This window comes from Marmota flaviventris, chromosome 11 (assembly GCF_047511675.1).
Source record: "Marmota flaviventris isolate mMarFla1 chromosome 11, mMarFla1.hap1, whole genome shotgun sequence".
Taxonomy (NCBI): Eukaryota; Metazoa; Chordata; class Mammalia; order Rodentia; family Sciuridae; genus Marmota; species Marmota flaviventris.
In genome coordinates, this window is record NC_092508.1 from 89,096,646 (window position 1) to 89,110,417 (window position 13,772).

Here is a 13,772-nt window from a genome sequence, read left to right on the forward strand (position 1 = left end):
AATAATTAAATTCCATGTATTGAATATTTATATTTTGATACTACCATAAAAGATATGATGTATATTAATACTAGCAACGTCTGTTCTTCCAGATATCTCATTGGACTAAGGCCACTCATTTCCCAGGAGGCAGAGGAGTAAATCTACATAGGAAAACATTATATATTAAGGCATGTAATTAGGAAAGTGAAAGTCTTAATAAACCACTTGAATATATAGCTTGCAAACTATAAAATAGTGTCTTAAATAGCTTTCAAAGTTTAATCTGACCTATGTTTGAGAATCAAGTACATCAAGTGTGGAATATCTACATCATTTCAATAACAGACTACTCTAAATATGGGAATTTTTATCATTCCCTCTTCACACAGATACCTCCCAACCATAGTCTTTAGAGAGGCAGACAATATTGCAGCGAGTCATTAGGGTGCTTCAGATTCCTTTGGTCACCAATTAAAAGAAAAAAAAAATTATATACATGTTTTCAGATCTGCCCAGTGATTTGGATGAAAATTCAGTTGGGTGAGGGTGATAGTGATAGAAGGATAAAATGTATATAGGGCATATATATATATATATATATATATATATATATATATATATATATATATATATATACCTATTTAGCTTAGATCTACTATGTTTAGTGTTTATTATCTATAGATACTTGAAAACAAAAGCCCTTTGAAAGATATTGAGAACAACAGAGGGTGGGAAGGAGTGAATCATTGAAAGCTTATGCCTGTAGAACTTTATTCAAGGAAATAGTTGAAATTGCATGAAAGATGCTGCTATACCAAATAAAGAAAAAAGAAGTTGGGATAGTCTGCCTTTGAGTGGCTGGGGTTTCTTAAGTGGCTGAGTGTCATTGTGTTAATATCTAAAAGTGAGTTTTTGCACAGGAAAGCAAGGAGAAAGAACATTGACTCTCTCTTATTACCGTGGCAACAGGGATAAATCATTGAAACCACACAGCCCTTAAAATAAGCAAGGGAAGTGGCTGTAGTATCAAGTACTGCAATATGAAATACCCAATTATGTGGGTCTTAGTATCTAAGTATTCTGAACCTTTTGCCTAAGTCAAATAATATTGATGAAGTTGAAGAGGAAAGAAGATAGTGAACAGATATGAATTATGTTATAGAGTGACCTAGAAGAGTGGATGACAGAGCATATTAAGACAAGTATCAGAGCATATTATCATGTTAACATGATATGAGGAAGACTCTTTAGATATAGATAATTGAGATGCTTTTGAAGTTTTTATGTTTGAAGATGCTTTCCTGAGTTGACTACAACAAATTAGAAGGAAGATGTAAACATTGAAAATGTCAGCAATTCTACACAGGCAAAAGCTGTATGAAGAATGGATAATCACCAAGAAAAGAGTAGTATAGAGGTCAGGCTTAGAATAAATACTGTTGTTATATTAAAATGCCATAAACAGCTGGTCTCAGGTCTTCAGGAGCCTGACAGAAGGATGGCAAGCTCTATGCCAGTCTTGGCAACTTAGTGAGACACTGTATCAAAATTAAAAAAATAATAAAGAAGACTTGGGATGTAACTCAGTGGTAAGGCAACTGTGGATTCAATCATCTGTGTGTGTGTGTGTGTGTGTGTGTGTGTGTGTGTAGATAGTCAACATATTCCCAAATTATTTCTTATCTATTAAAGCAACTATTAATGTATACACACACTCCACACTGTCTAAATATAGATATATAAATATAGATATATATTGATATATATTTTATAATGCAAAATTTCATGTATATATGAACCTTGCTTTTTATCATATTTTCTAAATATTATTGGCTAGTTTAATGCACGTTGGGCTACATTTGTCAGTAATTGTTAGCTATTGCTAAGAAGCAGAGATAATAATTCAACCTTATATTTAAAAAGCAACAGCGACATTTTTAAAGTCACTTTTCTACTTCTTTGTTTATGAATCTGATTTAATGGATTTTCTTTCCAAATTGTGTTAGAAACATTCCTGTCATAGTCATGGCAAGAATTCAAATGGTAGTGGAGCAATTAATTACCAGATATATTTTAAATGTAATATGCTTTCTACATTTTTATATTTACATGGGATAATTAGTCCATTGTCATTTCATCATCATCTGCTGATCATTTCCTTGGTTAAGTGTTCAGCAGGGACACTTTGCTTCTACAATGATTTCTGCTCTTAGAAACAAGAAAATTTCATTTTCAGTGGGGTTATTTTGTAATCTGTTTCAAATATTTAGAAATGCCTGAGAAATTTCACCATCTATTTGATTTTTATCAACAAAAATATAATATATGGCAGGTGTGCTTTCTAAGTAATTGATGTGCAAAATAAATTGGTTTATATCCACACTAAGAAGTCTTATGGATTTTAAAATATCAAGTAATTTGATCAACTAGATTAAGGTTTATATGGTGACAAGCTGCTTCTGCCTTATTTGAAATTCTAGTACTTTCACACTGAATTTATATCAGAGTATTATTTGTATAGGATGTCAGTTATACTAAATATATTCTAAAAATTGTTCTTAGTTGTTTATACCCTATTCATATTATTTTTGAATTTATCATTAATGGTTTATGATAATCTAGGCAGTGGAAAATCTGACTCCAAATATCTCACTGGTCTGTGGCTAACTCTATGGCTTTAAAAGTCACTTTAGTACCGCAACTTCAGTTTTTTTTTTTTTTTTTTTCAGTTTTGTGCAAGATGGTTTCCACATCTTTTCAGTACCGAGTTTGTATATCATTGCTGCCATCAATATTGAAGGAAGTGCTCAGACCATATGATGCTCCTATTTTTCAGTCTTATTATAGAAATGAGATTGATCTTCCAAATCATAAGAGTAGGCCCTGCAGAAGCTTCTTAGATGTTAATCTGCTGTCTAGATGAGGTTTATGGAGACTTTGGTTAATTGTGTTAATTGTTCACTGTGGGTTTCTCCATCCACTCTTAGTCTAGGTTTCCAGGTGATAGCAGAAAAAATTAGTATGGGAACACCATTTGAGAAATACCAAGGAAAAAGTCACATTGTAGTTTTTTTTTTTTTGTTATTGTTGTTTTTTTTTTGTTTGTTTGTTTTTGTTTTTCCAGTTGGGTTAGTTTTCAGGTAGTTATCTTTTTGTTGTTGTTGTTGGTAGTGGTGCAAGAAAAGTGTTCACTATTATGCCAAAACTGGAAAATGTTTTCTTTTTAAATCTGGAAAAGATCAAAGGTAATATAAGGAATAAGAGGAAAGAATTATCCAGGACCTTCTAAGTTACATTTCGTTATGAAAGATTTACATATTTAGCTATTTAGTGTTAAAAAAATGTAAGTATGTAGATGAGAGTTGGAAATTGATTAGCTACCTTATTCTTTGATGGCATTTGTGCATGTAAAAGTATAGTAATTCATGATTATTATTCATATGTAGGTTTGTTGATCATTTGTAAAGCATGATAGAAGTATGCAGAAGTTCCATTTGCACTGAAATATCTTTTCCCAGCAAATTACACGCCCTGTTCATATCTGTCATATAATAGAATAATTGATAATGTTTGGAAAAAGTCTCTATAGAACAAATTCTCTGTGGAAGTATTTAGTGGCAAATGCCACTAAAAACTGGCTACCTAACTTTTTGTAATCTCACATCAACAACTTGCAACCCTCCATATAGTAACATATGTCAGAGCTTGTGAAATCATTGCCATTGAACACATGATGAACAGAGTTATCTTTCACTATTCAAAATTAGAACATTGGAGAAAGAATCCCATTGAGATAACCCTCAAACCAAGGAAACCAAATGTTTCTTTAGATCTTTTTAAGCATTTCAGTACGATATGTTTTAAATGTACTCACTCTTTGTTCCTTTAATGAAAATGTTTTGGGTTATTATTTTTCATTGTTAAATAAATTTCACGTTTCATTCTCATTTCTTTTTCCTAAAAATTAAATTGCACTTATCTGAAGGGGAAATGACTTCAGTGTAGAATGATGATAAGAGCACAAGAGCTTTCTCATTATTATTAAGTAAAATAGGCATTGCTAGTACACATCTTAGATAAGTAACTCAGATTGTCATGGCTTTCTCTGTTACACATGAGCACATATTACTTCCTCAGTTTTATGAGAGACAACAGTATAATCTAGTAGTAAAAAGCACAGGCTGTGGTGTCCAGGTGTTTTGATTCAAGATCAATACTAGCTCTTCCTCATGCTGGGTGATTTCAGAACATTTCTTGTCTTCTCTGTGCCTCAATTTACTCATCTAAGAAGGGCACAGCAATAGCACATGCCTACAGAGTTGTTAGCATGAGTCATTGGTGTATTAATTTAAGTACTTGGCAATAACCTTGCCTGGGGCCCAACAAGAAATAAGTAATTAGTAGTTATTGTACTAATACAATAGTATTAGTTATTTTAGTGTAATAGAATTATTATTAGCCTGTAGTACTATACTAATTGTATAATTATTAGTATTGTGCTAATTAGTGGTATTAGTATGAATAAAGTTATTTTTAAGGTTAAAATGGGATATACATGAGTACAATACAAAAACTAAAAAGGGAAATGTGTGTTGTCATGTTCACTAAACAAAGGAGTGTAGAGACATTTGAGATTCACCTATTTAGTAGCTTTTCTCCTTTATACTGAATGACATCTCATTTTATTCCTAGCCTGAAGATCACATTTTAAAACAAAGTCCCAGAGCAGAACAAATTGCTCTCTGAAACATATTACATTGCCCACAGTTCTTCAAATGTTCTCAAAGGGCTTTTTCAACATAAAAATGTAGGAGCCTTCAATGGTACCAAACAATGATGATGCTACCTTTTAGTTAGAAACTAAGTAAATTATATACAGCAATAGTCGAATGCAGACTGAATTGTTCACAGTATTTATTCAGAAGATTAGTCTTCATTTGAGTGTTTCTTAAATCTAATAACTGCTTTTTATTCCTCCCTCACCTGGATATTATTGTGTGTGACATAACTGTAAATACAATTAATAGAGAAAACTAGAAGGGGTCGTCTTTCATCATGCTGTATATCAGTCTAACAAGAGATTATGTCCAATGGTCATGTCAATCATGTAGAAACAATTTCTGAAATCTTATCTCAGTTCCAGAGGAAGAATATTCCACATAGGAATTAAGCCAAGCAGTACTTCATAGTATTTAGCTTATGTTCTGTATGGAATATGGTAAAGTTTAAGTGAATGAATGACTAGCAAATCATTTATATTGACAGGTAAATGATACAGGGCAAAAGTAAACAAATGTATAAACATTTAGGCATTTTTCAAAGAAAACAGTTTCCTTTGGACCTCTTTACCCTTACCATGTCCAATAATATTCTCATGTACCTTTCTCGTCTCATGACCTCTGGATTTTCTGGTGACAATTTTGAATGATTAAAAATCACCAGGATACAAAATAAATAGTGAAGAAACAAAAACTAGATTTTCTTCCCATTTAACAAATAGATTGATAGGTGCAACAAGTCAAAAAATAGACTCTTGCATACATTAAATGACTTTCAATGTTAACTGGAAAAATATCATTGCTACAGTAGGACAACATGCAGACTTTTGTCTTTTAAGCAGCGGGTTATTTGTCTTCTATTTGTTGTTGTTGTTGTCAATTTATTTCTGTAAAGCCACTTTATATTTATGAATTTACAAATAAATTTGAAAAATAATTATATTATGTATTATAGATGCTTCGTGAGAATTTTTCCTAAACAATTTATTTGTTCTGCTTGGCTAACCTCCTTTTCATTCTTTAATGCTTCCTCATGTTGAATGTCATATAAATTTTAGAATGCAGTTGCATGTAATAGAAAAACCCTGTGCTATTTTTCTGTCCCCAGAGCCACAGACCTGTACCTTGAAAGATTTTCTCTGTACCAATGGGGACTGTGTTTCTTCAAGGTTCTGGTGTGATGGAGATTTTGACTGTGCAGATGGCTCTGATGAGGTAAGCATCCCTACAAACTCAAACAGAAAAGAAAGCAGTAGTTTAAAACCACATTTAGAATTACAATTATTCAGTCTGATAAGTGGGACCTAGGACCACTCTGAAATGTGCTTTGCTTCTGACACACTGAGATAAGTATTAATCCATGTGCTGTGCTGCACACACCTGCACAGGAATAATTCTTGTGTTGCTATTGACAGTTAATTTTATAGTCTGTTTTACCTCAACTGGTGAATGGCTGCATTGGGAATAGGATGTTTGGAAACCCTATTCCCTGTAGCTGATGCCCTTGCCATCTGTGAAGTTGTTCATACACTTCCTGAAGTATTTATAGTCAAGTCTAATATTTTATGCATTTTAAACACTTTCTTCTCCCAGGTCCCTTTTTTCAGTAGATACAGTCTTACAGGCTTTGGTGTGGATCATCAATTTTATGAAACCACAAGTTGAGCTTTGCTGAGGTAGTGAATCACAATCCATTTATAATAAAGCCTATGTGTATATATAGCTTTAGGTAAAAGTTTAGAATTTCTCTGTATAATTCCACAAACTTTATTGTGTTAACATTTTTATGCTTATATTTCAGATAATTATTCCATAATATTTTAAAAAGTAATAAACAATATATGGTTACATTTTTTTTCTCAATCAAATCCCCAAATCTCCAAGTCTTCTCTTTCCATTTTCAAGGAGAAATCCAGTAAAAGTGAATTTTATGGATTTTCTCTGTTTACTTGGTTATCAGCAACACAGGGCTTGCACAGTCAAGTCCAAGGACAAAATGAGGTTTTAAATCCTCAGTGGACCCTGTATCTCCTACAATACAATGAGTCCCTAGAGCTCTGCCACTCTGGTTGGCAAACATACATACAAGCCCCTCATAAAGGTTGCCTCATTGAATGGAGACTGGGGAGGATCCCCCATGCAACTCCAGAGGCTTCTGCATTTCAGGTCCAACTCCCCCAAACGTCCACTGATTTTCTTTCTCTTTGGGGAATATTGCATCCCTAAAGTTTATAAGACCCATGTAAACACTTTCTTTCTCAGTCCTTAGCCATTCTTAATAGGATTGGGGCAAATCTTTCTCTCACCATTATGGGAAAATTGCCCTAATCACATTAGAATTGTAGATTTTGGAAACAATATAATTACATTTTTACACGAAGGCCAAAAAACCTAATCCTCAATGTTGCAAAGGGCTTGAGAAGGTGAAAAATACTGCTTCTACTTGTAGACTATCCACAGCACAGAAATCAAAATAATTTTTTTTAAAAAATCCACAGTGGAGCAAGACATTTTTATACTGACTACCTGACTCCCCACATACTTGCTTAGCAATTACTCGTTCAAAAATGATATCAACATTCCCAAGTCAGTAAACCATATTTAATGTAAACTAATTCATGTCATAGACATTTGTTTTGTTTTAAATATGTTTCACCAGCTTGTGTAATCTGTGAAACATCAAGTGATGAAGATTTATTGCTTAAGGCTTATGATTTCATCCTGTATGTTAGTAGTGATACAAGGCACACTAACAAAATGAAAATCTTATTTTAATTTGAACCTTTCTTAAAATTTTATTCAAGTCAAAGTAATCATCTTTACTAATGGCATTTCTCTCAAAGCATAAGTTAGTTGGTGGATGTAGTTTTTCTTTTTTATAGCAAAATATATATCCATATTCTCAGGCATTTTTATGATAATGCTGCAAGGGAATCAAATTAACTCTTTAAAATTGAGTTTTGACTGTATTTACAATCATTTATTATAGTTCATGTGAAATGAAGTGGCTAACAGTATAGGAAGAAATTTCTCAAGTCTAGAGTACAGGTTGCTTTGACAAAAATCAGACAATAAAGCAAGCAAACAAACAAAAAGGAGGATTGAGAAAATGGAGAGAAAGCATGATTGAATGCAAGAGAAGCTTATATTGAGAACAAAAGTTGAGAGATTTTTGAAGATAAATTTTTGTATAAATGTGAACTCATAGTATAATTACCTTGTTATTATACAGTCACAACAATAAAAAAATAAAAGTTGGATCAGCCTAATTTCACATCAAGTTTATATCTCTCTGGCATATGCTGAGAAGCTTTTTTATAAGTGACTTAAAGTTATAATAGTTGGTCTCTGCACTAACATAATATACTGCAAGTACAAAAAGAAATGTCAAAGCATCTTAAACTGCATCTATACACTTGCTAGTAATAATATTTTGCTAATTTGCAAGTTATATAGGGTCATTCAAATGTTTAATTATATTAACACCACTAGCACTCAGAATTTTAGAGTAAAATGGAATACAAATGTAGAAATAAATATTAAATTAAAATCCTGTAATATTTAATTTATAACTATCAGAATGTGATTTTGATTATCTTTCTCTTTCTTGAAATATATAATTCCTGCTTCTGGTACTGAACATTTGACAATGAAGCAGAAAAGATTATTCCTAGTACTTACAGAGTGACTTATAAAAACCATTTCCAACTAAAGGAAATAAGGATCCTATGAGAAATGTCTAATTCTAGGTCTGAGAAAGGAAACTGAGCAGCTCATCTTAGGGTCTTAGGATGCAAGACTTGTGATGTTTAATATATGCAGGGATAAACTTAAAGTGACAACCACTGACAAAAGGGATAATTTTAGTATCAGAATGGCAAATGACTGTGACAGATTGAAGCACAATTGAATCTACAGTTTCAATGCAATCTTTACAAAAATACCACTGACATTATTCACATAAATATAAACACAATCCTAAAATGTATATGGAAACATAAAGTCCCTGAATAGCCAAAGCTATCTTGAGCAATAAAAATGTTTGGGGGCATTACTCTATCTGACTTCAAAATATACTTCAAAGGTATGATAATCAAAACAGCATGATATGGGTGGTATAAAACAAACAACATAGAACAATGGAACAGGACAGAAAAACTGGAAGCAAACCCACATATCTTCAACCAACTGATTTTGACAGACAAAGGTGCTCACAACCCACATTGCAGAAAGGACAGGTTTTTCTACAAGTGGTCTGAAGCAAATTTGATATCCATGTGAAGAAGAATGGAACTAAACCCCAGTCTCTCACCAAAAGGATAAAAGATTTAAATATAAAACTCAAAATAATGAAAGTATAAAAAACATAGTGAAAAGGCATCAAAACACTGGAAGGAGCAAATATGTTTTGGAACAAGACCCCAATATCACAGAAAATGAGCAAAATTAGACAAATGAGATTATTTCAAATTAAAATATTTCTGCAAAGCAAACAGAAATAATTAGTAGAGTGAAGGTACAACTTAGAAAATGAAGAAAACAGTTGCAAATTATACATCTGAAAAGCAAAAGCAGAAGCAAAAAACCTAAGAAACCTAATTTAAAAATCTACAATAGCCCTCAGTAGACATTTCTCAAAAGAAGTCCTATAAATAGGCAACCAGTGTTTAAAAAAATGCTTTGCATCATTAATCATCAGGGAAATGCAAATTGAAACCATAATGAACTATCACCTGACCTAGTAAAATAACTATTATTAAAATATTCAAAAACAAAGGTGCTAACAAAGATGGGGAGAAAAGGGATTCCTTGCACACATTTGGTGGGAATGTAAAGTAGTACAGTTGTGTTGAAAAACAGTATAAAAGTTCCTCAAAAAGTTAAGAATATATCTACTCTATGACCCAGTAATCCCACTACTGGGTATATATCCATAGGAAATAAAATCTGTATGTTAAGAGACATCTGCACCCCTATGTTCATTACAACATTATTCACAAAAGCCAAGAAAGTAAAATAATTGAAGTATCCAACAACTTCAATGGATAGATAGAGAAAATATGGTACATAAACACAATGGAATACCATGCAGCCATAAAATATAATGAAATCTTGCATTTGTGACATTAAGCATGAATAGATCTGAGAATCATTAGGTCAAGTGAAATACATCAGTCATAGAAAAACAAGTGCTGCATGATCTCACTGATATATGATATCTAAAAGAGTTAATCTCACAGAAGTTGAGGAGAGAATGGTGGTTACCAGAAGCTGGAGAAAATAAAGATGAAGGGGGACAGGAAAGATTGTTAAAAGTTGCCATTACATGATAGAGTAATTTTGGATGTGCTATTGCATAGTAGGATGACTAAAGATAATAAGAATGAACTATACATTTCAAAAAACTAAAAGAAAGTATTTTGAAAGTTTTCACTATGAAGAAATGATTAATACTTGAGACAGATATTACTCTATTTTGAACATTATATTACATGCATGCATATTGAAACATCACATGGTACTCCATGTATATATACAATTTTTGTGTTTCTGTGCATCACTTAAAAATAAAATAAATTTAAATTAAAAAGAAGTAAGAAATATTTTACTTAATATTCATTTATATATGTTTTCTAGATATGCTACTCCGTATATTCATTCAGTAGTTTTTATTGTGTGCTTATATGTCCTAGACATAAACTGAGTGGTGAAAAAAGTGTATGAAGTCTTTTCTCATGGGAAGTTCAAGGGTTATTTCTCTAGTGACTTTCATATCAGTCACATAAGCTGGCTTAGCCTTCAGACATTCCACATTTCAAACTACCTTTACCCATTAAAAACTACTTAGGTAGTTCCAACTCTGGAAGCTTCCTTTGTAAAGCCCTTTCTAAATGCTCCATATTCATTTATCTTGGCAATTAATACACTTTTGCTACAATTGTGAATTAGCTGTTGGTCTTTCATACCATACTATGTGTTTATCAACTGCAAGGAGTAAATCTTGATTTTTTTTATTGTTATCTAAGAAAGTCTCTTGCAAATGGTAAACCTTCATTATATGGGGAAAAAAGGAAGAATAAAATTGATATTATACCAGGTGGTCTAATGAAACTGCCATCAGTAAAAAGTAAATAAATGAAATCTAGGAAGTCAACTCTTCTTCCTTATATGGGGGTGAAACTGAATAGAAATAGTCATAATTTAACACTGTTCACACTGTGGATTTCTACAAGCTGTGAGCATATTGCACCATTTGTAGAAGGGTCAGGCAAATATAGTTTGACAAAAATAGATATTGCTGTACAAGAGAAAAATACCATCAAGGAAGATACTTCATTGGAGCACCCATTTTGACCAATGTTTTAGACTTTGAGATGGTGAATTTCTGGTGGATCTTTCATTTATCTCATATAAAGCATCAAAGGATCCCAAAGGTAATTCTGCTGTCTTGTTTGACTTCCAAATAAAGCCTGGGCGCAGGCCAGCAGAAATGACAATTGTGACAGCTCATTTCACAGTTCTTTAACAACAAGTGTCGGAAGTGAAGAGGAGATTTATGAACACTAGCTAAGTTGTAAAAGGACTGGTCTAGAAGAAATTAAATAATGAGAAGGGGAAAAGAATGCTAGAATCTTGCCAATGAAAAACAGATCAGATTTGCATTAGGATTATGATTTGTTTCACATTCTATCCACAACATCACCCATAGCCCCAGCAAACTGGATATAGTTGCTTAGAAATAATGTTTACCCTACTATTTCCCCCAAAATCTTCAGCATTGCCTGAAACTGCTAGAATTCCATTACCTCATATCTATCAATTAAAGAATGATACACTGATAGCAATTTACTTAATATGATGAAGTCTTAGAATATATGTTCTTTTTCTATTTCTGTTTCACTAGGGCTCAAAAGACAGATGAAAGTAGAAAATTATTATAATTCTGTTGTGTAGTTACAGGCTGGAAATATGACCATCTGAACCATGTGTATGTGTTAAATGTGGTTTCTACATGCCTTACTTTCTACACAGATGTTCTCTAGCTGTCTTTTGAGTTTGTAGATATTTTTAAATGTTTTTAATTTTAATTATATCTGTGTTGGATTTGACAGAGAAATTGTGAAACAAGTTGTTCCAAAGATCAGTTCCAGTGTTCCAATGGCCAATGTATATCAGCAAAGTGGAAATGTGATGGCCATGAAGACTGTAAATACGGGGAAGATGAGAAACACTGTGAGCCAGGTAAAATGATTGAAGTGGTTTTTAGTTTAGCAGACATTTTAACTTGATATGATTTAAATTCAAGAAATGATACACAGAAAACAGTAAGAGACACAGGCACTTATTTACTGATTTTAGGAAATAATCTGAAATATCTGTGGATAAATTAATTGGTGTGCCCTTCATATGTTACAAAAGTTTTTTTGGCAGATGATAATTATGCATGGGATCCAAGAATTATACAGCCAAATTTGATTTTCTGGTTTCTATATCTTATCACACCATTTGGAATTGTTTTCCCAAATAGCAAAATGAAATATGTTGAAACTGTAAGTATGATAAAAGTCGAGTTTTCAGTTATGAAAATTGAAGTTATAAGACAGAATGCAGTTTTTCAATGTGCCAGGTAAGAAGCAGCATAGTGTATTGTTTATATTTACACCTTGGGCCAAAATCAAAATATAGGGCTGGGATTGTGGCTCAGCGGTAGAGTGCTCGACGCCGCACAGGTGGGACCCGGGTTCGATCCTCAGCACCACATAAAAATAAAAACATTGTGTTGTGTCCATCTACACATAAAAAAATAAATATTTTTAAAAAATCAAAATATAATTAGGAAGCAAAAGCAAGTATCCAGAGAAACCATCTATTTTATGCATTTCTATTCTTAAATTTGACTCTATACATATGCTCATGAAAACATTTATTTTTTTACTTGGTTATTTTAATTACATTATCTTTAAAAATAATGTAATTATTTTTAATAATGTATTATTATACTGGGGAACATCATACTACAGTGTGTGCATAACCATGAAAACATTACCTTGAGAGACTAGGCCAAAGAAGCAGATAAACAAAACACACAGATTTTCATTCTGCAATATTTACCTAGAGTCCATAGTGCTAATTGATCACATCTTTCTTTCTCATCAAATCTAGACATGTTCTTAGATTTTTTATTAATACAGATTCCCTAGGCAAATGCTGCCAATTAAAAAAACTAAAAACTCAAGGGAAAAGCTTTTTAGCATTCTTGAATAAAGCAATTCAGACCACAAAATTATTATGCAAGTACATTTGGCCATTAGTGATCTAACATAAGGTCAGAACCCTCGAGGCATGAATGCAAGACTATAAAACCCAAATTGACAGACAAAGGCAGTTGTCATAATTATTATAATCATTAACTAGATGAGCTAGTAGTAGTAACTTATTTATCTCTTTGTTTTTTTTTAAATCTGTGTCTCATAAAAGAATTCTGCAAATTCTAGAGGCTCTCTTAACTATATGTGTATTTATGTTTAAACTCTCAAAAACAACAAACTTCTTAAAACTTTTTAAATATTATATTTATGTCATATGAAGTCAAATAATATCTCTGTACCTATGAGACCATGCCAAGATTTTCACATTTTGCATTACACAATTTATATCTGAATGAACTTTCCTAACAGCTATTTAATATTTTTGTAGTTTTAAAAATCATTTGAGACTTCCCTTTTCAAATAAATTAAAATTGTGCAAAACTAATTTAACTCTTCAAAATCAAAGGGATTGAAGAGATAAAGTTTTTTTTCCACTTTTTTTAGTCTAATGAGTGAAATCCTTACTACATAAGTTATTATATCATTGAATTTTAATATTATGAAATAATTTTATAAAGCATATTAAAATGAATCTTTAATACCAGTTATTGAATATAGTTTAAATAATGTCCACTGTTCTTATTGTCATCCATGTATTCATATTTTCATATGCCTACTTCCTCCCAAACCATTCATTACTTTA

At 32.0% G+C, this 13,772-nt stretch overlaps 1 protein-coding gene across 1 annotated transcript in view; it reads left to right on the plus strand.

Annotated features, from left to right (window-relative positions):
* The window catches only part of Lrp1b (LDL receptor related protein 1B), a 1,514,976-nt gene that overhangs the window by 1,364,672 nt on the left and 136,532 nt on the right, over window positions 1–13,772 (plus strand). The window contains exons 68-69 of the mRNA XM_071619306.1: window positions 5,869–5,975; window positions 11,873–12,002. Of these exons, the coding sequence (XP_071475407.1) occupies window positions 5,869–5,975; window positions 11,873–12,002 (237 nt within the window). The remainder of the gene's footprint in view (window positions 1–5,868; window positions 5,976–11,872; window positions 12,003–13,772) is intronic.